This window comes from Gopherus evgoodei, chromosome 6 (assembly GCF_007399415.2).
Source record: "Gopherus evgoodei ecotype Sinaloan lineage chromosome 6, rGopEvg1_v1.p, whole genome shotgun sequence".
NCBI classification, from domain to species: Eukaryota; Metazoa; Chordata; order Testudines; family Testudinidae; genus Gopherus; species Gopherus evgoodei.
This window is the reverse complement of record NC_044327.1, coordinates 117,320,765-117,348,127: the sequence shown is the minus strand read 5'-3', so window position 1 is coordinate 117,348,127 and position 27,363 is coordinate 117,320,765. Positions and strand designations below refer to the sequence as shown.

The window sequence follows — 27,363 nt, the reverse complement described above, 5'->3', positions numbered from 1 at the left end:
CATACCACCCAATAAACTGCTAAATACCAACCTCATTAAAGTATCAGAGGGGTAGCCATGTTATTCTGGATCTGTACAAAGCAACAATGAGTCCTTGGGCACCTTAAAGACTAACAGATACCCACAAAACCTTATGCTCCAATACATCTGTTAGTCTTTAAGGTGCCACAGGACTCACTGTAACCTTATTAAGAAAGAAAGGATGAATGGATGGAGAAGAAAAAACACTGGGAAGAGGGGAATTTTCTACCTTGGAATATTATTGAAATGGGTGGGATAAAGCAAAATCTTCAGGTAGAAAGGTTTCTATTAAATAAATTAAATCCTGCCTAAATATTAATATGTGTTCAATTAAAATGTTGAGTAAACAATGTAACGGAATCTGTGCAAAACTTTCGCTGCACTTCAAATAAATTTTCTAGAAAAAAAGGAACAGAAAATATCAGGGCATTGGAGCGGAGCCTGGATCTGGAGCGAGGAGCAGCTCCAGAGCAGTGGAGCTGCAGGTTTTTGCCAGAGCCGGAGCAAAAATATTCTATGCCAATACACAGGATTATTCAGTCAGTAAAAGTATCTTGGGGCTAAATCCTGGTACTTAGATTCTGCTCACTCCTTATTCCCACTAACTTCAGTGGAAGTTTTCCAGAGTAAAATCCAAGCAGCAGAACATGATTTCCCACAGGGAATCTTCCACGAGAGGGGCAGGGAAGGAGAAAAATTTTGTTGGGTTGCCTCTTGCAGTTTCTTTCAATCTATTTCCTGGGGGAAGACTGCTGTTTCCTTCCTCTTCCCTTATGGAAGAAGCAGAGGGTCTTTCAATATCCATTTGGATTTCTGGGATCTGCTGGAAGCACAGGGCCATGAAAATCCTAGGACTCTGCATAGATTCATGGACATTTTGCAGGTCTTCTGGGCTCTTTGGTAGCAGTTCTAATGGTGCTATGTTCTTAGGGCTTCCCCCATCTATGACCTGGAACCTCCTCTTTAAAAGAATATTCTCCAGTGGAGAAGAGGCTCCACTGGAAGGCTTCAGCAGTATAAACTGTCCTATGGAATCTCTGCATGTTACTAGAGGATCCTCTTGGCTCCATCTCCACCCACACAGCTCCCTTCCTAAGAACAGGTCAAGGGATAAAGGAAATCAGATCCCTGAGGAGGCTGCCCTCCTCTGATTTGGACAGATCTGCAGGTGGTGGGACCTTCTCTGCCTGAAACTGTGGGGCATGATGTGGCTGTATTTTCCCTCTAAAGCAGAATATTTCAAATATTCTATTTAATTATACCAATTCATATCCCCATTTTAATAATGGCCATAACAATACTTTGCACTCTTACAGCATCTTTCTTTGGATCTCAAAGTATTAACCAGTAATGGATGAAAATTTCAAATGAGAAAGCAGTGTAAAGAATCAAGGCCCTATTATTATGAAGCCCAGTTACAGGCAACTAAAGAAATATAAGTAAGTGAGAATGATATAAGCTATGGATGGACAATAGGTTGCCAATGGAAGTACACTGCCAGGCACACAGCATTCCCAGTTTTCAAACAAATCCAAGGGCTCATTAGATCACAAATTGTATTTGTTTTATGTTTTAACTGACACATTCAACAAGTAGTCCAATTTATGATTCCTGGTGTCATTCCCTGTGCAAGTCAAAATGACACAGCAGTCACTAATGACACTAATGCACTCCGCCTTGCAAAGGTGCAAGGACCCGCACTCAAGCACCATTTGTACCACTTCAGTAGAACAGCATTTCTAATATGACAATTTATGATAACAAGTGCGATGATATCTGTGTTTAGATTATATGTATATGTCACCTTCGCCTGATGAGAATATTGAAATTCTATTGTCCATGACGGCAAAAGGGAAACAGGAAGCTACTACTGACACTGCCGACTGCAATAGTTTCTAGCTCATGTTACTGAAAAGGTCTGGTTACGATGCAGGAGGCCCTTATGGTTTAGGACTCGTGTATCTTAGAGACCAACATTTTCTTCATGTTTTACTTCAGTAGCTGAGAACATTTTGGATACCTGAGTGAAATCTCTATTTCTGTACACATTCATAGATTTTTAAGGCCAGGAGGGACCATTGCGATCATCCAATCTGATGCCCTGCATACCACAGGCCAAAGAACCTCATACAAGAGCTGGGGGAGTATACTTAGCAGAGGGTCCCTGACCTGCAAGTCAGTTCTCCCTTCATCAAATGAGCCTAGTACATACATTGACCTTCAAGAAATGATGCAAATTCTAGCTGTTTATCCAGGCACTTTCCGAGGAGTTACTTCAGTGCAACTGGGGTTCTTTTGTTTGCGAGGGAGTTATTTTATTTGCATTTGCTAACGTATGTGGGGATGACAGAGAGTTTTTGTTTTAATGTTTTTATTGTAAATGCACCTAGAAATTGCAAAACAGGTGCAGCTTATAGATGACAAATGGTCTAGATTTAACAACTTTGGTATGCGAGGACAGAGTGCACCGAAGAAATGGTATGGTGGTCTCTCAATGGACAGAGATAGCTTGTTTGCTCAGAGCTTAGCTCCTTCCTGCAGTTTCAGAGCACCATCACCATTCATTAATAAGAGCACTGACGTTAACTTTCACAGACACAGACTTAGCACCAAGTTTAATGCTCATGCAAGCAGGCTCTGCTTTACTGGCTCCAGTGCAGTCATGCCCATGTCCTCTCTGACACTAGTAAATCTGATCCTTGATATTAAATGATAGGTAGCAACAGAGAAAAATTAAAACCAAACAAAGTATTCTGGAGGGAAGGGGAGAGGAAGGAGTCAGTGAAGAACTCCCAGTTGGATGGATCTTGTACTGTGGGCGAAAGCTGAAAAGCTAAAATGATAGGATTGGATACAGACTCTTTGGCAAATACCAGAACCAGTATGAGAAAGACAGAAACAAATATTGTATATGTAAGTAATCTTTATTACTCTCAGAAATTATAGTTACCTAGTCCAATGCCAACAATTAGAAACTGAAAAAACTGTACTTAAGTTGTCATCTTAAACACTCAAACAGGATTGTGTCTACAGGACTGAAAAAAAAAATGTTGGTTAGACTTCTATTTGTGACCATCAGAATTGTTACTGTAATTTGGCCTTAATGACCTATAATCTCCTTTTGCATATGGCTTTTAAAATGGTTATTATTCAGCTTGATCTATGACTATAATGGAGCAGAACAGAACTGTGAGTATAATTAAAATAAGTTCCTGTAAAAGTGGAATATGTACTACACTGCTAATGTGTAAATGACTAAATAACTTAATTAGGTGAAATGAAGTGCACTTATAACTACAGATGCTTAAGCCGAATCATGATAATGTTGTGTATATGAATATATATTTTTTAAATATGTTTATTAACCAAACAGTAGGGCAAAGAAATACAAAGCATACACCAACTATAAAAATAACAGAGGATGTTTTTAAAAGGTTTTCATTACAAATTATCATGAAGCTAGAAAAGGTCAATATTTTTAATCACTTTAAAATACTGAAACATGTTTTCACTATGCTCTTCTTCTCCCTGAAAATCTGCACTGACACCAGCAACGTCTTACCCCAGCAAGGTCTGTATCAGCATGGAAGATAAAAATTAATCTTCTGGTAACCCTAAAGAAAAAAATAAACATGACCACAAGTGCAAACTATGCATTTTCCCCATTGTCCCCTTCACTTCCATTCGCATAAGCTTGCAAGATATTGAAATTTATAAGTCTGTAGACAAATGGGGCAGACAAAGGGCCCAATCCTGCTCTTGCTGAAATCCGTGCCAAAACTGCCTCTGACTTCAGTAAGATCAAAAGCAGGCCCCAACACAGAGGGGAAACTGCATGAAGTGCACTTGATGACTCAAAAAATAGAGCAGGTCTTAACAGTGTCCCATCTGAGAGCATCAAACTCAATACGAGGAGCGGTAAAAATCACTTACAGCACTTGTATTCCTCAGTTCATCCATATTCATTCTTCCTCTCTCTATCACTGCACCCTAGGTGAATGTAACATAACCATGTGCATGATGAGGAGATGAATAAGACAAATTATTGAATGTGTGTTTGAAGGAGGCTTCAGCCAAATCAGAAATCCTGAAATGTGCACTTCTAATTTTACGATTAAAGATAAAATAGAAAAAGTCCTCTAAGTGGAAGCTTCACAAATGCTTGAAAGAGCTGCAGCATCTCTTCATCCCAGGAAGCAATGATCCTGCCTGCTGTCTTCTCCAAAGCACAGATGTTATGGACTTTATCCCATTAGCTTCTCCCCAACATAAGAGTAGATCCTTAGCTGATATAAATCAACATAGCTCCATTGACTTCTATGGCGCAATGCATGCCACTTTACACCAGCTGAGGATGTGATCCACTATAAATCCACTATCACTTTCTTTAATATTTTTAATGCTTAAGAGAAAGCCACGACTATCAACTCTTCATTAGTGGATAATATTTCCCCACTAGTGTTTTTTGTTTTTTAAACTTTCTCACACTTCTGAACCTGCTGCCTCCAAACAGGAACAGAAGTGTTAATGCTGAAATACCATAAGAAATGCCATTCTTGCAGTATTATAAGCAAAAAATATCATTATCCCACCAGAAAGCCTGTTCCCACTAGATTTTCAACCCAGTTTTGCAGATCCAAGGTAACTGGGTAAGCATCTAAGCTTTTGGGTACTTATCAACACAAAATCTTTTGTCAGGTTTGCCCATCAATAGATGAGATGTTCTTCTGCATCAAATAAATTCTGTCATGAAACCCTAATGAAATTAATAAGAAAAATAAACCTTTCCAGTACAGATGTTGGAGACAGCTCTCAAACGTTTCAAAGAATGTCAGCATGCTAAATGGCATTTATCTATATCTAAGCAAACCCATGTCAATACAAAATTCTGACTGTAACAAAAGTCTCAAATAACTACATGTTATTAGCCATTGGGCTGGGTAAAACAAAATGGTACTAATCATGGAGATGCACCATCATGCACATAAAGACTCTCCGCCAATCAGATGAAGGACATGGAACTAACAATGGGATAAGATGACAGTTCAAAGAAACTCTCTCTTTGAAGCACCAACAAGAAACTTGGCCTCTTAGAGTGAGGTAGCTTCTTGACTGTGGGAAGCTCACATACTCTGAAGAGATTCCATCTTCAAGTTTCCTCCTTATGAACAAATTAAGATTAAGAAACTAGATAGGGTATCTGAAACCTCTTATACACCTCTACCTCAATATAACACCACTCGATATAACACGAATTTGGCTATAACATGGTAAAGCAGTGCTCTGGGGAGCGGGACTGTGCACTCCGGTGGATAAAAACAAGTTAAATATAATGCAGTTTCACCTATAACACAGTAAGATTTTTTGACACCCGAAGACAGTGTTATATCGAGGTAGAGGTGTACTTTTGGAAATGTGGCAGCTTAAAAAGGACACTCTCTCCTCTCTTCCTGAGAGACCAGATACTGGATCAGATACAGGGCTATAAACTAATTGGTCAGCTTAGGATTCCCTTGCTAATAACAATAACTTGCTATGCACAGGCACGAGAACCTTGCTTTGGCATGATAATGATGTTATCATGGAGTACTGAATATATGCTGTTAATGATGGAGAGCTGGCTTCACCTCTGACTGAAAGAAGCTGGAAATAGCTCACTGCATAGCTATGCACAACCTGGTTTCCTATAATAGTTTCTCCAACATGGTAACCATATTTTTGGCTGTCTTCAAGGAGCATCTCCAGCCACGACTAGAGGGTATGCTTTGAATAAATAGCACAGCTCATTTTTGCAGTACATTTCTGTGGATCTTTATTCTTTGTGCACATTTTCAGTACAAAGGGAACATATGGACCATTATAACTGCTTCAAAATGTTTTTGAGCGATTTGAAAAGTTTTTAGCCTCTGGCACCATGGGATTTACAAATATCCCTCTCTACAAGGGTTCTTGGGGGAGGGTGTGATATTTAAAACAGACAGTACCTTTGGAATACAATTCATTTAGATACCGTGGGGGCTCAGTAACTCCCATTCACCTTCAGCTATTTCTTTTGATGGATTAATGTACTTGAAGAAATGTATTAAGCTTCATCCTTCCCAATAAACAATAAGAATTTCTGCTGTGGGATGCACTGGGCTGCTAAGTTAAATCGAGACACATTCTAGAAAGTAATGAGGTAACACTTTGTTTTTTAGCATGGGTTGAAGAAATCAACAGACAAAATTGTTTGTTATTTCTTCTAGCTTCGTAGACGTTTCAGATAAGTCTTTCCTTGATATTAAGTCTTTCCTTGATATTGGATTATGTATTTTCAGTAAAAAATGTTTACTGTGAATATTGTACATATTGAGAGATTAGGCATTTAATAGATCATTAAACTCTTTGTGAGATGGAACCAAGCCATACTCTAAATGTTGTGCCACCTCAAACACAGTGACAGTCTTCCATGAATATAAATCAATAACGTGAAAAACACTAGAACAAGAGAATGGATTTGCTGTTCATCTAATGATCCGACAGAGTCATGAGAGTGGAGAAAGGTCACTGTATTCTGGGGAAAAGGAAAGGAGATAATACAGACCCTGATAACACTTAAAGAGACCCCATCAACTAAAAAAACCTTAGTGCAAATGAAAAAGATTAAAAAGAGTAAGTTCTTTCTCACTATTATTTTCAGTGTGTTTACTGGTGCATTTCACACTACTTTGTATATTAGACATTTTCACTGCTTCCCCTACATACTTAATTTCCTGTTTCTCTGGGTTTCTCAGACAGAGACAGATGGAGATTTAAAAACAAAAAATAGGAAAATGTCGTTGCAAAACCACAAAAATTTGCAGGGGAATTCCAAAGTAAATGTCATACTTTGAAATTGATTAATTGATCAAGTTGATTGTCCCTCTTGCAGGAAATGGGTCTCATCCTGCTCAACACTGGGTAGGATTGGGTGAGCATAGAAAGAATATGTCTGCCTCTTTTTTCTTTTTTTTTTTTTTTAGTAATCTCAGTGGATTTTCAGTCTAAATGACTAGATTAAGGAAATCAACAAAGAAGGAACAAATATAAAATCTCCATGACACTTAGCAAAGTGTGTCTGTGTCTCTCCCTCTGTAAAATTCCCATTTTGAAAATGCATCCCAGCTCTGCCCCGTGGCAGACTGGCTTCTTACAGGTAAAGGTACAATACATCACACATTCCAGTTTCCACATTCAAGGAAGGAAGAACAGTCTTCCTGATACAGGCCTGGTCTACACTATGCGTTTAAACTGAATTTAGCAGCGTTAAACCAATTTAACCCTGCACCCGTCCACACAACTAGGTCCTTTATACCAATATAAAGGGCTCTTTAAACCGATTTCCGTACTCCTCCCCGACGAGAGGAGTAGCACTAAAATCGGTATTGCCATGTCGGATTAGGGTTAGTGTGGCCGCAAATTGACGGTATTGGCCTCCGGGCGGTATCCCACAGTGCACCATTGTGACCGCTCTGGAAAGCCATCTGAACTCGGATGCACTGGCCAGGTAGACAGGAAAAGCCCCGCGAACTTTTGAATTTCATTTCCTGTTTGGCCAGCGTGGAGAGCTCACCAGCACAGGTGACCACGCACAGCTCATCAGCACAGGTAACAATGCAGTCTCCTGAGTATCGAAAAAGACTCCAGCATGGACCGCACGGGAGGTACTGGATCTGATTGCTATATGGGGAGAGGATTCCATGCTAACAGAACTCCGTTCCAAAAGAAGAAATGAAAAGACATTTCTAAGACCATGATGCACAGAGGCCACACCAGGGACTCAGTACAGTGCCATGTGAAAGTTAAGGAGCTCAGACAAACCTACCAGAAAACCAAAGAAGCAAATGGAAGGTCCGGGGCAGGGCCAAAAACATGCCACTTCTACGCTGAGCTGCATGCAATTCTAGGGGGGGTTCGCTGCATGTTAACAGGAAAGAAGCAGCACTCAACAGGATTTGCTTGGTATTTGGGAAAGGAGAGCTCATCTGAATGACTGGAAGAACATGGTATCAAATTACAGGAAAGATGCCAGTGAACGTGAGGACAGGAGGGACTAACGTGAGGAGAGGAGGGACGCTCGAGATGAGAGGTGGCAGCAGGAAGATCAGAGGTGTAGGCAGGAAGATCAGCGGTGGCGGGATGCAACGCTGGGGCTGCTGCGTGATCAAACTGACATCCTCCGATGTCTGGTGGACCTTCAGGAACAGCAGCAGGATCACAGAGTGCCGCTGCAGCCCCTGTGTAACCACCCTCACCATGTTCCAAATCCTCCTCACCCAGATGTGTAAGAACGCGTGGGAGAAGGCTTCGTGCACCCGCCCACACCACCCCTGTGGACAGCCCAACCAAAAAGCTGTCATTACTTTGAAATTTTTTTAGTGGCCTTTTCCTTCCCTCCTATCCTCCTCCCAAACCCCATCCGGGCTACCCTGTCAGTTCTCTCCCTCTTTTTATAATGAATTAATAAAGAATACATGATTTTTAAATGATAGTGACTTTATTTCCTTAGAAAGCAAGCTGTAATCGAAGTGGGAAGGTGGCTTGCTTACCGGGAATGAGTCAATCAAGGAGAAGGGTTCATCAAGGGGAAACAAACACAGCAGTCAGACCGTACCCTGGCCCGTGATGAAACTGGTTTTCAAAGCTTCTCTGATGTGCACCACTTCCTGGTGTGCTCTTCTAATCACCCTGGTGTCTGGCTGCGCATAATCAGCGGCCAGATGATTTGCCTCAGCCTCCCACCCCGCCATAGAAGTCTCCCCCTTATTCTCACAGAGATTATGGAGCACACAGCAAGCAGCAATAACAATGGGGACATTGATTTGGCTGAGGTCAGAACAAGTCAGTAATGTGCGCCAGCACGCCTTTAAACGGCCAAATGCACATTCTATCACATTCTGCACTTGCTCAGCCTGTAGTTGAACTACTCCTGACTACTGTCCAGGTTGCCTGTGTATGGCTTCATGAGCCATGGCATCAAGGGGTAGGCTGGGTCCCCCAGGATAACAACAGGTATTTCAACATTCCCAACTGTTATTTTCTGGTCTGGGAAGTAATTCCCCTGCTGGAGCCGTTTAAACAGAGTAGTGTTCCTGAAAATGCGAGCGTCATGAACCCTTCCCCGCCATCCCACATGGATGTTGGTGAAACGTCCCTTGTGATCCACCAGTGCTTGCAGCACCATTTAAAAGTACCCCTTGCGGTGTATGTACTGGATGCCCTGGTGCTCCAGTGCCAAGATAGGGATATGGGTTCCATCTATCGCCCCACCACAGTTAGGGAATCCCATTGCAGCAAAGCCATCCGCTATGACCTGCACATTTCCCAGAGTCACTACCTTTCGTAGCAGCAGCTTAATGATTGCTTTGGCTACTTGCATCACAGCAGCCCCCACAGTAGATGTGCCCACTCCAAATTGATTCCCAACTGAACGGTAGCTGTCTGGCGTTGCAAACTTCCAGAGGGCTATTGCCACTTGCTTCTCAACTGTGAGGGCTGCTCTCATCTTGGTATTCTGGCGTTTCAGGGCAGGGGAAAGCAAGTCACAAAGTTCCATGAAAGTGCCCTTACGCATGCAAAAGTTTTGCAGCCACTGGGAATCGTCCCAAACCTGCAAAACTATGCGGTCCCACCAGTCTTTGCTTGTTTCTCAGGCCCAAAATTGGCGTTCAATGGCTAGAACCTGCCCCATTACCAGCAGGATCTCCAAAGCGCAGGGGCCCGCGGTTTGAGAGAATTCTGTGTCATTCTCCTCATCAGTCTCGTCGCCACGCTGCCGTAGCCGCCTCCTTCTCGTCTGGTTTTGCAGGTCCTAGTTCAGCACAGACTGACAGAATGCGTGAGGTGTTTATAACGTCCACGATTGCGGTCTTGAGCTGAGCAGGGTTCAGGCTTGCTGTGCTATGGCGTTTGCACAGTTCACCCAGGAAAAAAGGTGCGAAACGGTTGTCTGCTGCTTTCACGGAGGGAGGGGTAAGGCTGTACCCAGAACCACCCGCCACAATGTTTTTTGCTCCATCAGGCACTGGGATCTCAACCCAGAATTCCAAGGGGCGGGGGAGACTGCGGGAACTATGGGATAGCTATGGGATAGCTACCCACAGTGCAACACTCCAGAAATCGACACTAGCGTCGGTACATGGACACACACCGCTGAATTAATGTGCTTAGTGTGGCTGCGTACACTCGACTTAATACAATCTGTTTTTAAAAAATTGTTTCTGTAAAATCGGAATAATCCCGTAGTGTAGATGTACTCACTGTCTCTGATTACCCAAGACTAAACAGAAATGTTTAATATTAACCCAGAGGGGAGTGAAAATGGTTTTGGTTTTTCTTCAAGTCTGGCAACAGTCTTTCAACTAAACTAGTTTCATGCTTAAAATAATAACAACGTAAGGTTTAATTTTCACTACTAAGTATTAAGCAGAAAACCAACAAGGTACTTGTAGACATGGAGCAGAATATACATTAAAAGCTCCTGTGGTACCAAAAATTATTCTGAACTGTGTGTTTATTTTTGTGTAATTGGCAATTTTGCTATGTTAACTTCCTAATTAGATATCAACGCATTTTCAGGATCTTGTACGTTTCAATCACAGTCAGAGACATGAGAAGAAGCATTGCTAGTTCACACTGACCAAACCGCTTAATCAAATCTTGACATGAGCAAGAACCTGAAGCACTGTCACCACTATGCTGCCACTAATGCCAATTAGCTACTCCAGTTTTAAAAGAGAGAGATAAAAGAAATAAAGTGGAATATAAACGAGGAAATTAGGAGAGTAAAAAAACAATGTCCATTAGTTAATAAGCTGGCTCTTAAATTAAATTCTCTAATTTGTGGTGTTTATGAAATATCTAATTTAGGAACATGAATTTTTTTTCTATTTATACAAGACACAGTATTTCCTAAGTAAATATCCCCGAAGAATACAAAATCTACAGAGCAATTAGACAACTAGACAATTAGAAAAACAGAAGTTAAGCAGTGCATTTGTTAGCAACTAGATCCTGTAGAATGAAGCGGCATCACCTAGCTTCTAGATGTACTTAACTACATTCTTCTCCAAAGGCTTCTATGGACAAAATACAATCAAATAAACCTGATTTCAGAGGACCTAGAATATCACAAAGAACAAAACTGCCCTCAAATAGCATTAGTTTAAGACCAATCAACAAAGACTCCTTGATAACATACTGCATGTGGTATCTGATACCTAGCCAGCATAGAAGAGTGAATTCAGTTTACAAGGTGCTACTAAACAAATTGTTTTGGTAATACATAGACGAGATGAAAGAATACAAGGCAATAATTGTAGACATCCATCAAAAAACAGAATAGCCCAACTTATCTATACAGACAAGAATAGCTAATCTTTATTTTCCAAATCTTTATGTCCATTTCTCCTACAAATCTTCATCACAAACATTCAGTTACTCGTGAACAAGGATTTTAAGCTTAACAACTAAAAAAAGTGGCTCATCCAAACTCAGGTAAAATTATGCACCAAAAATCAATACAGCTTTTATGAAGTGCTTTGATATACACTGTACTATAAAATAATGTATTTAAGAAGGACTAAACCAGCATTTTTTTCTAAATCTGGGTAGGTATGATTTCTACAAGGTGAAGTGCAAAGCTTTAGGCTTTTGCACTAAAATCACAACACAAAAATCTTAATATCCAGATCATTAAATCGTAATATCCATATTCTCTCCTCCATTAAATCGTAATATCCATATCCTCGTAATATCCATATCCTCTCCTCCACAATGCAGGTAAAAGAGCTGAGTGTTGGGGAGGTCCACTGAGATCAAGAGAGACAAATGATGCACCAAACTGGTGGAGTAACAGTAGGGAAAACCCAGGCCTGCTGTTACTGCAGAAGCTAAGGAAGCTCTTGAGCCCCATCCTTCCCCTTGCACGAGGTTTGGGTATTGGATCTATCTGTGGCAGTCATGCAGCCAAGAACCCACCCCTGCCCTTCTCTCTAAATCTCTGTTCAGTCCCAACAGGCCATGAAGCAAAACCGTAGTAGTTCTAATGCCTATTGGATGGTATTAGAGTAGCAGCCGTGTTAGTCTGTATCCGCAAAAAGAACAGGAATACTTGTGGCACCTTAGAGACTAACAAATTTTTTATTTCAGCATAAGCTTTCGTGGGCTACGGCTCACTTCTTCGGATGCACAGAATGGAACAGTCATGCAGTGGAGGTAAGGAGCAAAAAAGGACTTACTTCTAACAGAATATAGACCCAATTCAGCAAGATGCTGAACCCCTCCTGCGGATGTTCAGCGCTTTGCAGGACTGACCTCTTATACAGAGTTAAAAATTAAAAACACATTTAGAATAAAACGCAGTATTTGAAAATCACTTTTATTTCTATTTATATTACAGCAGTGTTCAGAGGCCACAGTGTGCGAGGCACTGAACAAAAAGAAAGAGACAGTCTCTGCCAAGAAATAGACCAAACACACAAAGGAAGTACTATCTACCCCATTCAGATGGGAACTGAGACACAGTCAGAGATGTGGGACTTGCCCAATGTCACAAAGAAATCTGTGGCAAAGCTAGGAAATGAACCTAGACGTCCAGTCCACTGCCTTAACCACAAGATAAACCTTCCTCTTCCTTCACGTCCTGCCAATCCAAAGGTCAGCATTCTGCCTGTTCCCTCTAAACAATGATAACATGGAGGAGGCTGATGTTATCAACAGTAACCAAGCAAACACAGACTCCTGAACTCAAGTCTTCTAGGGAGTAAAAGGATAAATATTTTCTTTTAGGTTTTATTTTAAAGAAAATAGCTCTCTATAAGGGTATTTTTATCATTTTCCACAACTAAAATGTTAATCTTCTTCTGATCAAAATGTAATATAATTGGGCCTAATTCTGTCTCAACTAAAGTCAATGGCAAACCTTGCATTGAACTTACGTGGGATCAAGACACTTGCCTTTTTCCATTTCTGTTCACTTAGTATTTCAATCCAGTCTTAACCAGAATGAATACCCCAGGTCAGCCAGCTAGAGTCTGTACTTAAATATTAATGCGAGATCCTGAAAACTGAATTCAAGCACTATTTGGTTTGCCAAAAATTGACACATTACACTGGGTTTTCATAGTTTGATATCGGTGCACTGTAAGGTTGACTAAACTATAGTTCAGGCATATCCCCTATTTTATGTGATTAAAAAGCCACTTTAATGGTCAAAGAAAACAGACGTATTGAATTAATATACAGGTATAATTAAATCACAAAAAGTGTATTTACAGATTTGTTATCATTCTAATTTAAAATTGTAAAAGTGATGGAACTCTGGGCCATTCAAGTCATTGAAATTATGAATGTGCATCTGAGCACAGAAATTCCATTTTAACCCCATTTAATATAGGTATCAAACCACATGATCTATCTATATACATATTAAATCCACACAAGAAATCTGCCTGATGCTAACATAGATCTTCATTCATGAGAGTCTCAGCCAAAGGAGCAGCACTGCGGATGCTACCAGGTTGCCTTGCATTCCCTCCTAGCCTCTGCCCCCACATGTCCCCAACAAGATTCACTCTCCAGTCTCCACAGATTCAAGGTAGAAGATACTCCCACGCACTTAACTGCATCTTTCCAAGTTTCTATGGAAGGATGAGACTTTTACATTCTGTTTAAAATATAACAAAAACATTTAAATGAAGATTTTCCCCCAAGTATGCTTTGAACCACAATGTCCACTGCTACATACTTGACTGCAATATCTTTCCTGCTTCTGATCTTATTTGGAGGGGGTGAGAAGTGATTGGTGCTAGGCAGTGGTTTAGGAAAGGGACTGGACGGCTTGAAAGCAAACCCAGCATTGCTCTCTAGATGGGAATCCCTTCACAGGTCCGTCATGCTAGCAGTAGGCAAGGCTGCTAGTATGGATCTACCATGCACCTAGTTACCCTCAAAACATATGCAATATATGCAGGTTCACACAAAGAATTTATAGGCCCTTGCACTACAGAGGCTCCGTTTGTCACAGCCTCAGCTCAGGACAGCCTTGCTTTTAAGACTTCAAAATAACTCCCTTTCATTCACTGCATCTCACTGATGGCCAACACTTGCTGTCCTCACTCCGGCAAAACTCCCATTGACTTGAAATAGGAGCTCTGTCCAACTAAGGAATGCAGGATCAGACATCTTAAAAGGGAAATCCAGTGATTAAAAAAATGTGGCACTGATACATTATGCACTATGTTACAGTTTGGCGGTATTTTGCTCCCAGGCTGAAAGTTTATATGCCAGTTCTGAGCAAAATTCAAATGCTCAGTCCAAGGCACAAACTTCTCAGAAAGAAGGTTTGTAATGGAAATGTTGACAGACCCTTAAGTCTTGCGGCACTAGCAGGTGCTCTCATGGTACAAAGACATAATTCAATCAAGTTTTAGGCTGATGTCACAAAGTACAAAACAACTCAAATGGTTTATGAACAGTACTAGAACCTCTGAGATTAAATTACAGTCTTGATATTCAATCAGGAGTCATGCTTTGTTATTTTTAACATAACAAAATCATTTTAACGGTTATTTATCAAACGGGTTGATCATAGTTAAATGCATGATCCAAGGAGAAACCAGGTTATGCTGTGTTAATCTGGTAACCCCCATTTTTATATAAATTATTCAGGAACAAGGCAGTTCAGGAATCCTTTGTTTATGGTCAACATCATCAGAATTCAGACAGATAGGTGCTCAATCAAGTTACAGACTCACAAAATATAATGAATTGGAACACTACCATCTTATATATTATATTGGTATATCTGATTAGACTGAAAGTCTTTGTCAAAGATATTGGCTTAGATGCAGAAATTACTGGGTGAAATTCTATGGCCTGTGTTATGCAAATGGACACCCTACATGATCATAATGGTTCTTTCTGGACTTAAAATCTGTGGGTGAGATTCTCACCCCTGTTCTGGTCACAGTACGCTGAGTAACAGGGTTGGAGCAACATTAAAGGGTTCTAAAACCCTAGGAGCCAGCCAAGAGGAGAATTCCCCCAGCACAAGAACTGAAGACAACAGCCACAAGCTGTATTACAAGGACTCTTGCAAATCCTAATATAAAGGGTGGGGCTGAAGATGGGAAGGGGATGTCAAGGGTATGAAGAGGTGGAGCTGCAGCACATAGTGTTGCAGAGATTCTAGACAGTGCTTCTGTCTACAGGCAGCTGGTGATAGGTTATCATGATGTTGACAGCCCTGGCTAGGGGCCACTGAGGCCCCCTGAACTAATCAGAATCAGAAAGGCACAAAGATGACAGACACCTGAGCCCCACTTCCTCTTGGACTGCAAGTTGTATCATGGCACAGCACAGACTCTCACCCTATGAATATAATGAGCACGAATATGTATAGTATATCCACATAAGGCTCAATTCTGCTGCTCTTAATCACGTGAGAAAGTCCACTGACCTAACTGCTCCCACTGACTTCAATAAGAATACTAACACAAGTAAGGTCTGCAGGACACGTCACCCTTAAAGCAAATCTGAAAGACGACAATTAAAGCCCAATTCTACTCCCCTGGAAGTCATCTGGAGATCAGAATTTGAGTTCAGTGGAAGCAGGATCAGATCCTTATTAAACATTTAATTTCAGTGACCAATATCTCATCCTTCACTTTCGACAGATTTTGAATCGACTGGGTGAAAGGCACTACATAAGTGCTTAATACATGATCTTAACCTCAGAGATTTTCCATCAACTGAAAGAGGAATCTCTAATTATTTTTAAAAATCAACTCTACAAGATAAGACTAATTCCTCAAAAGTACTCTCCAAATACAGCAGGATGTGTGAAGTGCTGTTTCCAAAATAGATCAATGCAGTTAATAAACTCCATATTGTCATTATCACCAATGATAGCCGAGAAAGTCATTCACTGAATGCTAACTGTCACAAGAAAGCACAATAGCATTCACAGGAACAATTCTGTTACTGTACCTTTAAATAAAATACCTTTTCACAGCTCTGAAATCCCCCGAGATAAACTGATTTTTAAACGCACTTGGCTGTTTGATAAGCTGATCAACTGCACTTTTATTTACTTTTGGGATGAAAGTAAACATGCCAACCTTCTCAACACTTTTGCTATTCCTGCAAGTCTGTTAAGAAAAAAAAATACTTTAATAGCCTTACAAAATATTAAGAAAATTGTCTAAAAATTCAACCACTACTGCTGCTGTACTACAGCCTTGCCAATGACTACTAGGCAATAAGTCCTTACTGAAAGCAGGTTAGATAAGACATATGGAGGCCCAGTATTCAAAAGAAGACATATAGCATGAAGGCATACATCCCAAATGTTTATACTTCATAAATACAGATAATGGTAGCAGAGCTTCAGCACTTGGGCCAGATCTTGGGAGTACTTCCTAACAACAACAGAAGTTGACGACGCTAAAGACCTCATTGTTCTCGGCCCTTGGACATTCAAATATAAATAGCTAATCAAATGCGGACGCACAATTTTGGTAGTTATTTTTAAAAATCCGGTTCTATGTTTAAAATTAAGATTCCTACATGCAGTTTCTTGTAAGGATTAACACTGCAGAACAGAGTGTGGGCCAGACTAAATGTCCAAAGTTATCTCATTTGGCTCTTATTGTTATTTGGAAGTATCTTGTTCCCCATTGCTTCCAACCATGTAGTAGGGTGCTTTCCAGACAGAAAAAAAGGATTCTTGTCCGAAGGACTTCTAAGAATTTAAAGACTGATAAACATATAGACAAAGGTTAGGGAGGAGTATAATATACACACTTATATTTACAATAGTATAAATATATACATTTATTAAATAGGACATGTCAACTATTCCCAAATTACATTGATTCTTTTCTCTAGAGACCAAAATCTGATTTTATTTATGACCATACAACCCAACTAACTTCAATAAGAGTTTTGTCTGAGTGAACACTATGGGATTTTTCCCCAATGGTTCTAGAAGCATCTAAACAAAATTAATATGACCCTTGAGATACTTCCTGAAAATAAATGAATTTGCGCTTTTTTTACAAGTTTAACTTCTACCTGTTGAATGGCTATGTTCACCACCCTGATAACATTTATCCAAAAACATGCTGGTAAAAGACCTTTAAAATACAGACTATTTGAAACATATACACTGTTCCTTATTAAGCAATTGCAGATCTGTTATATTGGCTCATGGGAACAAATCTAAATAGCATCATAATAGCAAACATTGAAAATCACAGGCCAGAGGCCACCACAACTCTACTTCTTTCTAAGCCTTACTAAGTCAAAAACTTCCAGATACAAAATGTAGTTTACCTTTAGAAGTAAATGTTTGAGCTGAAAAGCTTAAAAAATGACTGTTTATCATAGCAAATGTAAGAAAAAAGGAATAGTTTTAAGCTCAAAACACAACTGTTTATATGACAGTCTTTAGGACTTGGTGATTCTGAGCATTTAAAAGAGATTCAGCATAAACTTTAATTACATAGTTCTATTATACATGTTTATGTGACTTAATTGTTCATGTTAGTTAAGTGATTTCCTCATTGCAGTAATATGGTAAAGAAAATTTGCTGATGTCCAAAAATGTTATTTAATTCTTAACAGTCTTTGAATCCCAAAGTGTATTTGTTTAAAATCTGTTATTTACTAGAGTCATTATCAAATGCTGGACTTGCATATTCAACCATGGCATAAACGGTAGCATAAATTACACACTGAATGTAAGATGGCCAGAAAATGTGTGTAAGTGGCAAAGCAATGCACCTTTCAGGATCTGTTGTTCAGCAGGTGCACAACGCAATTATCATCTATGCCTCAGTAGTGTTCTATGGGAATCAAATTCAGTTGATGGGAGTTGCACTGACTTATGACAAGAAGGAATGTGAATTTGGTTTCTAGCAGGCTGCGGGTGGTATGGGCACAAATCAAATTAGAAAAAACCTATTGTCTCTCACACCCTCCTGATAATCTCTTTTTCTACTGTATCCTTCAGTGTGCAAGTTACACTGGTTTTGAAAACCCGCTTAATTCCAGATCAGGGAAAGTTACACTGGTTTAACACTTGCACCTTTTTCAGACCAACTTACATTCATTCAAGAACTTATAACATCATTTATGTCACTGCTAAATTTGGTCTACAGACTCCCGTGGCAGCTGCACATGATTCTTTCAAGCTGCACTGGCTGAATTTGGACCCAATTAATTTTTTATCACTCAGACTGTGAAAATATATGTTTTAGAACTACAGAGTACATACATGGGGTTACATACATACATACATACATCATGGGATAGGTATACCCTGATCACGATTAAACAACAAACCCATACCAAACAGAAAAAAAGATACACTAGCTAACAACAAAGTTCATGTATAAATTACAGTTTCAAATATAATAAACACCATACTGCACTCTACATAACCTTCTTTGTAAATTGTTACCTAAACTATCACCTTCCAAGGCTACAGTTTGTCACTGACCACTTCGCCAGAAGTTAAGAGGGGGTCATATTTTCTTTCTGATATTATTAAGATACTAATTTAGTTTCAAATATTAAAATATATTCAAATAATTATAGATGGCAATTATTTTATGATGCTCTTTATAGGATAAAACTCCCTTTGGCACATTAAATAAGGTACATGCTTGGTAATAATCTCTCCTATTTACTCCTAAATGTAGGGATCTCAGGGCCAATTCAAATACCACAACGTAGGCCTTATCCTGCTTCCAGTGTAGTCAACAGGAGATTTGCCATGAAGGCTAATGGCAGCAGGATTCAAACTCTTTATACATAAACATAGCTGGAAGGATGGGAGGTAACCAGCATTCTTTTTCTTCTTAATCATAATTACACAACATTAGTGATGAAAAATATGGAAGTAGTTGCTCTTGAGTATTTGAGTAGCTAAATCCTCAAAGATTAGCAAAGGACAAAATTAGAGAAAACTATTGCAATCCATAAATACAATCTGATAGTAGTGAAGACTGGCAGGTTAAATGATCAAAGGGTCTGCGATTTCTACAGCTACTTTTTTTTTTTTTTTTAGCCTCGATACACCGAAATGGTGGAATGTTTTGTGTCAAGTTGATAAACATGACACAACATGCAACTAAAGCCCACGCCCATATTAAATAATATTTTTCTAAATCTGATTCTTAACTTAATCCATTACAAATTTAAATGTCTACAGCTAGTCCTTCAGGGCACCTATTTAACTGCAACATATAATCATACACCAATGCCAATTTCTACTTCTCAGTTATTAAAACTACTCCTCTGCATGGTTAAAATCTCTCATACTTTATTTTCTGCTGCTGAACGGTAATTCTGCATTTTAAAAAAAAATAAAATAATAATAGCACTCCTCATAAAAATCTCCCAATTGTGTCTATTCTCTCCCCCCACACACACCTCCTACAGATACTAATGGGAACTGTGGATGCAAACTGAGGTGGCACTAGACCCAACAGCTACCAAAATCCTTTTTAAGATAAATATTATATTTAGTATAAGTTTTCCTGCTGATCAACTAATAATAAAAAAAATGTGCTTTATCACAGAGGGGCATGCTCAAAGAATGAATTGTACTAAAAGCCCTTCACATTTTGCTACAATTTACCCACAAACACAGCCCAAGTCAAAACCAACTTCAAAATCAAACTGAATTTGTGTCTTTCTACTTAAGGAAATATTATTTGGTGATCACTATTTTTCTAATTCAGGACAACCTTAATCAAACTAGGGACAAAATTAAAAAAGCAAGCTTTTAAATCTTTTAAATCAATTGACATATTCAGTGATGTCTATGCTAATGAAGATTTTTCGCACAATGCCAATCCTAAGGTTTAATTCATTCTATTGCTGTTCTCATCCACACAATACTCAAATACACATACCGTGAGCAATCTTTAATAGATGCTTGAAAATGTAGGTAAAATTAAATACTAGCAGAAGAAGAAGCAGCCAAAATTTAACACAACTAGGAGGGAGAGGGATTTTGTAACCACCATATAATAGCTGGAAATCTGAATTGTGCCAGATGTGACCAATGTCCTAGATCTAACAAGTTGTTCGTACCAACAATATCATGTCTGTATCAAAATCTATTTCAAAATCAAGTACAAACAATTATTGTCTCTCTCTTATCTCACACTCTCATTGCTAACTAACAATTTTTACTGTAGAGAGCTGATACAAACGAAGGACATGACAGATATTCAAAACATATTTTAGAATGTTGGAAAAGCAGATTTTGTTATTTTGCCATCCTCTCCTAAAAATGAATAAGGCTTAATTCAAATGGACATGTGTCTTTCTCATTTTGGTTTAAGACCATTGGCTAGCAGGTATTAAATCACTTTACAAATTCAACATACAAGTTGAAATAACTCTAGGTAAGTTTTCTTAAAAATAATTCCAATCCTCACCAATTCCCCCTGTTAAGGTCACAGAGCCTCTGAACCAGCATGGCTGAATTGTTTTAGTGCTCTCTGCTGAACACCTGCAAACATCAAACAAAAGCTGCTGGTCCTTTACTGGGTTGACAAAAACCTTTCATGTGAAAAATGCTCCATGGGAATGTCATGGCTGTGGCTCAGGTTACATTCCTTTCTCCCTTGCAGCCTCACCATTTCTTAAGGTGGTAAGAATCCATGTTTGTGAAATTAAAGATTAAAGGAAATATGGCTCTACTTTATTTCCATTCACACACTACAAATCACAACAGAGCACTGTGTATTAAATGAGTAAAAAGCTATAAGATGACTTCAAGATTAAACGTTACCACACTTTGCAAAACCCAGTTGGTTTCACCTCACTACATGGGACTACTTTTCTTTGGGGTATTTTTGTACTGAGAAGTTTCAAGTCAACACAGACGGATGACGACATCTGTGCCTCTTCAACACAAGAAATATCAGCTTTATAGAGGAATGTCATTGTCTACTAAAACTTTTTAAGTTCATCTATCCAATAGAAAAAGTAAACTGTATATGTCTCAGTTTTGAACAAATTCTGATAGCTAAAAAAAATTGAGACAATAAATTCTATTTCTGAATTACTAATATCACTGTTTTTAATGCTGCTGAATATTCATTTATCTAAAACATCTCTTGCAGCAGTTTCCAAGGCACTACCATTCACAGCTAACTGACTAGCAGGAACACCATGAAACAATAACTACACTTTTTCTTTATACAACTATATCTTCAGGCCACAGATATACAATTTAGCGCATTGGGTACAATACTTTTAACATATGGTCATTGACATCTTTTTTGGGACCAATGAATATTCATTTTAAATTCCCTGTCTAATGACCAAACAGGAGATTTTTATATAGTAAATTGCAAGTTATTTACACAAATAGTGTACATTGTTCTTCACACCACTGTGAATAAAATCTAATATATATTTCTATTTATCAGGTAGGGCAATTCTACCCTCTTCTATCACAAACTGGTATATTTAAGCATATGCATGTTAGCACAGAGTGAGATTAAGTAAGAATTTCAAAGAGAGCTGTTATTTTAAATGGTCCACATCTTAATATTACTGACTTACCTCAGTTCATTAAATCATTTCCATGTCAAAAATGATGCACCAAAGTTATTTCCATAGTTTCAGTTTCAGACATAATACAAACACTATAAAACTCAATTTAATTAAATGTATAGAATTTTTATCCTTTATTATTTTTTATCACACTGACTTCATAGCTGAAGCATAAGACAAATTTCTTAAAATAACAATCTAGTCAACTGCTGCTAGCCCAGAGTTAGCTACTGCATTGATTATGTATAAGCATGACAAATTGATTTGTCTGGCACAAACGCTTTACACTTCTGTCCAACGAAAACAAATGTATTGAATATTATACATTCAATAAAAACAGCTATTGTCAATTAAATTATAAAAATGGGATTACATACTTTAACATAAGAGATACTAGGCAAACTATGACAGCAAAGGTATTGAGACCAGTAAAATCTCCAAAGTCACTACACTGAAAAAATATCTATATTTATGAAGAAAAATCATAAATATCTTTTCATTATTTAAAAAAAATCTAAATATTATCAGAGGAGACTTAAAAAATAGAGTTTAATAACTCTAAGTGGTAGCTAATATGACATAAATATTGTATAATACAGACTAACTTCAAATTAATGGTAATAAAGTCCTTCTTTAGAAATTAAAAGTTAATTAATGTATCAGTGCATTTCATAAAAATAGTTAAACTGAATGCACAGAAGAAGTTTCTTTAATTACTTGAGTACAAACTGAAAATATCAGACATGAAACTATATGCAATGACTTGTAATATATATATATATCTAGATATCCAGTAACAGTTTGCAGTAAAGACTAGTCCAAATTTACTATCTGATTTAGAGCAGTATTCTGTATACAATACTGTTAGGTACATTGTACAGTTATGTTCAATTGCCAGTATTTTTAAGACACTGCAACTGTTTAACTGTAGATGTATTTGTGACACATCCAAAACACTCCCTGCAGCAATGTAGGAAACCCTCTTAAATGGAATGGAATAGGCAAAAGAATAAAGAAATTTAAATGTGTCTAATTTGAAGTAGTCAGGCATATAAAAAAATTTCCGACATAAAACTCCTCTCTAATTGCCAGACAATCATTGTACAGGTGTTCTATTGCAAAATCTCTGATATATACATATACATAGATACACATATATAATGTGTCACCAACAAGGATCCTATATTTATTAGATGAAAAAGTCGCCCATGTACTACAACTACAATAAATAATAAATAATATTAATAATAATGATAATGATAATACTCAGTGAATTTCAGGAGACTCTTTGAAAGGAGTAAAAACATTAGGAAAGAAAAAGTATTAGTGTATTAAATTAAAAAGAAAAATTTTGAGATTTCAAGTTGATCAAGATTATTCAATCAGTAAACATTAACTTCTAAAATTAAGAATTCTTTGCTTTAGTATGGCTAACCTTTCTATTATGATTCCTATCTATTTATTTAATTAATTTAATAAAAGAGGCTTTATTCCTGTTTACAAACTCAGTCTTATCCTAGCTGTTTTGGTTATCGTTCTTCATATAGAAACTCAGAAACTCCAATTTTTAAACAAAACATTCTCCGTCTGATTTTTTTTAAAACGAGATTTAACCTAGCTCACTTTGAACAATTATACTGTTCATTTTTTTTATTTACAATAACAAACGTATGGAATATTTGAAAATGTTCCAATCAGACTTGTCAAAATAATAGTAATATCAGCTTTTATATAGCGCTCAAGGAATGTGATCTCCAAAACACAACCAAAACAGACATAATACATGTAAATAAATAACTACGAATATTTTAATTGCATGCTAAGCAAAGATTTTACATACTTGAGCCAGTAAAATGTCCACTTGCCAAAGAAGTTGGTCCATTTTTCCCACTGCTCACAGGAGGTGAAAACATCTATAAGAAACAAGGAAACATTACTGCTGGAAAACAGGAGATTTTGTCTTCATTGTTAACCCAAAGTTCCTTCCGCATTCTCTACAAAAGGACATCAATAGTTTATTTAATATGAATCATCCATCTGAGACCCAAAAATGGTACAGTATTTCTTACAATCCCACCCCCTGCCCCTTATCACTACCACCTTTTTTTTTTTAATTAGGCTCATCAGAGTCCCAAACAATATAACTAACATTTGGCAAAATCACAGTCCCCAACAATATTACCAAAACTTAGTAATGAACAATCCCCACTCAAACTCATATTCTGACAAAGGCACGGGAAAAAAAGTTTTTGTTGAAACCTTGGCCATAAATGTAGCAATGTCCATTTCCATCCCGTTTTAGGATTTGCCTGTCATATGTGAACCCAAATAATAACAATGCAAAGTTCCACCTGCCCTAAATTCTCATTTCCTCTCTAACATGAGAGCAATTTGAAGCAAGACTCTCTCTCTCTCTCAATCTCTCTCTTCCCCTCCCCCTTCTCTCTCTCTCCAGCATTTATTTCGACCCTAATTGGTTTCCCTCTTCTTCGACGTGTCTAGTGGATAATACGCACCTTCCCTGAGTCAGAGCCTGCAAAAAGCGAAGGAACAAATGGAAAAAGTGCAACAAGCAAAGAGGAGGCTGCAAAGCTGCCTCAGGCTACATTTCCTGGCCAAACTTCCCAAAGCCATTGCTCCAAAGGCAAGTATTGAGCAGCAGCAGCAGCAGAAGACTGAAATAGCCTCATTTACAAGGTGGTTTTGATTTTTGTGGTAGTGTTGAGATTCTTTTTAGAACATACATGCACCTTACACCAAACTGATTTTTTCCTTAAATAAATGCTACTGACACATTGTGGGGAAGGGGGGAGGGGATGAGAAGGGAGAGGAAGGATAGGGTTGGGGGGGGGTGAATAAAACTAGACAAGTGCACACATCCAGATTAACGTTTGCCCTCAAAACTAGGCTATTTACAAGAAACCCAAAGAGACAAAAAGTACTTTAAAAAAGCACCATCTAGCCGGGGGTCCTCAGGAAAGATTTAAACAGGTTTAACGACAGCAGACGCCATCTGAGATTTCAGTGAAAACTTTAAACTGAGGCAGTTGTGGATTTCTTTGCACTCTCAATGTGCCAAAAAAATGAAACAAGGGAAGAACTGAAAGTAGAATATACGTAACTAATTAGTAATTAATTAGTTCATGTACCATCAACACTTTGATAATGTACATAAGTGCTGAGTAATAGTATTATATTACTGTTATATTAACTAATGATGAGAAATGTCCATTTTTAGGAGGGTTGATTTTTTGTAAAAATTATTTCTGGACATCCATGACATTAAAAGTAAGCTAGGAACAAGATTGCATCTCCCATCACGTACAAATATAATAAGACCCTTGTTTTTGTTTTGTTTTTTTTTTTTGTTTTTTTTAAGCGAGCATATTTACCATGGGTCTAGCTGCTGATTACAAATTACCCAATGTACTTAGATCACAGTTTTGTTTTGTTTTGTTTTTTGGTTTTTTGGTTTTTTTAGTTTAACAGATCAGCTAGAAGATATTTTTTACAGCTGTTGTTAATTTCTACCGTTGTTTCTTACCGCACTGAAATCCAGTAAATCACTCAGTTCTTTGTCCGTCCCTAAGGCAGCCATTCGCTGTTGGTGATGCATTTTAGCAAAATCACACAAACCTAGAAACATGGAAATAACCGCAATCAGAAACCCAGTCCCGAGCCTTAGAGGAAACACAATCGGATTTTTTTTGGTGGGGGGGGGCGGGTAGATTGGGGAGGGGGAGTTGAGAAGAAGGGAGGGAAAAAAGATGGAGGGGCAGCAAAAACAACAACAAAAAAGACGATATTGTATTTCCAAAGAGACGATCGAAACCTGGTAACATCCACACTCTAAACCCAAATCCAAAAAAAATAAAAAAATAGAGCCACGCTCTCAGCGTATCGTTTATGCAACAGGAGGTTCAGCGAGGAATGAATGAGAATCGCAGAGAAGAAACTACAGCCATCCGCTCCCAACTTTTTTCCTTTTCCTCCTTCCATGTAAAGCAGCGTGTAAGGAATTAAAAAAAAAAAAAAGACACGAAGTCTTTAGAGTGAAGAGCCGCCGGGTGCAAAGGAAAACCAGAGTTGGGGGTTGAGTGGAAGGGGATGGGGTGGGGGGCGAATTCAGGCTTTGACAATTAGACCAAATCCCTCGTCTATGAAAGAGAGGATAGTTAAAAAAAGAAAATAATCAAAGCACCCCAGGCCTCTCTGCAAAGTCATCAGTTCCTTTAAAGTGGGCAACGGGCCCAGGGGCAGGGGGGCATAGGGAGGCTCGCTCCATAAAGAGCTCGCAGCCCCCGTGGAGACAAATCAATAAATACATTCAAAAATAAAAAGCCGCGTGGTGAGCGAGCCCCCTCCAGCAGCTCCTGTCCGAGCCCACAGATCCGAGCTTAGCTCCACCATGCCCACCGGCCGGCCACCGATCGACCCTAGCCTAGCTCCGGTACCTACCGCCCGAGAGAGGAGAGGAGGGACTCCCCTTCCAAGAACAGTACCGAGCTCTGGGTTTCATTGCTAGAATCACGGCATTCGCCAAACACACACCGCTACCGCCACTAAAGAGCGAGAGAGACACGGCGGGGCTCCGACTCCGAACCAAACTCTTTCTGCCTTAGGAGAAAGCGAGAGGCAGGGAAGGAGAAGAAAGAAAAAAAAAACCCCGCAAACAAACCAAAACAAGCCGGACTGCAAGTTCAGCAAAGGGAAGGGGACAAAGCAGCAGCAGCAGAAAGAGCACGTTCCCCTGGCTCTGGGATTTGCTTTCACAGTAACACCTCCAGAAAGAAAAAACGCAAAGCGGGCACCTCATTTTCCTCCATACCCGCAGCTCATGTAGCCTGAAATCCCAGTCAAATTGTTGCCGATTTCCTCCCCGTCCGAAGCACTTTTAAATTGATTATACTTTAAATTTCTTCAGCTCACACACATACACATGGCAAAGCAAGTTTATACTAGGCTGCAAATACACACGTGATTGAAAGACTTTGCCAAGAAGAATATCACTCCCCCCCATATTATCCAGCTTATCTTTTTAAATTGTTTTGGTTCGGTTATGATTTTTTTTGTACCTCACGCTACATTTCACATGCTGGGTTTCAATTTACAGAGAGTATTGCTACAAACCTGGGGGGGGGGGTTTCAACCATTTGATTTCTTTTACACTCAAGTTTCCGGGGACCATGCCAGCGGACCCCTCCCACTCCACCCCTAAAGCATGTTATACTTTTACTTCAATTTTTGCTGCTACAGGCCCCATATACTCCAAAATCTCAACCCTGACTTCATTTTCAGCAGATAACAAAGCACTAAATTCAGCAGATTGATCGTTGAACAATATAAGTTCCTACATAGAGCTACCCTGCATACATACCCTATTACAGTGTATTTTCAGTTTGCATTTACACATTGCATAAGTTGTACTTTTTTAAAAAATAAAACAACGGGATCAACAATTCAAAAAAAAATCACACAAGTTACTCTAACAGCAAATTGCAACTTTACCTTAATGGCCACAAATATGTTCACAATAGTCCAAGGAAATATATATCTATTTTAAAGAGAGAAATCTTCTGCGAAAGTGCTTTATTAGCTCAAATAGGTTTGAGCCCCCCACCCAATACAAAAACAAAACAAAAAAAAGTACTTTAACTGGTTCTCAGTCCTGGTCCAGGGTTATTCAGCGATTTAAACGAACTCTACACCTGGCTTTGTTTTTGTTTTTTGGATTCACCACCA

General features: G+C 38.7%; 1 protein-coding gene across 1 annotated transcript in view; it reads right to left on the bottom strand.

The window, feature by feature from the left end:
• Nucleotides 1-26,359, bottom strand: part of TCF4 (transcription factor 4) — a 326,213-nt gene extending 299,854 nt beyond the window's left edge. Inside the window, 3 exon segments of the mRNA XM_030566724.1 lie at nt 23,462-23,534; nt 25,166-25,257; nt 26,080-26,359. Coding sequence (XP_030422584.1) covers nt 23,462-23,534; nt 25,166-25,257; nt 26,080-26,140 — 226 coding nt within the window. The 5' untranslated portion in view covers nt 26,141-26,359.
• Nucleotides 26,360-27,363: the final 1,004 nt, after the last annotated feature.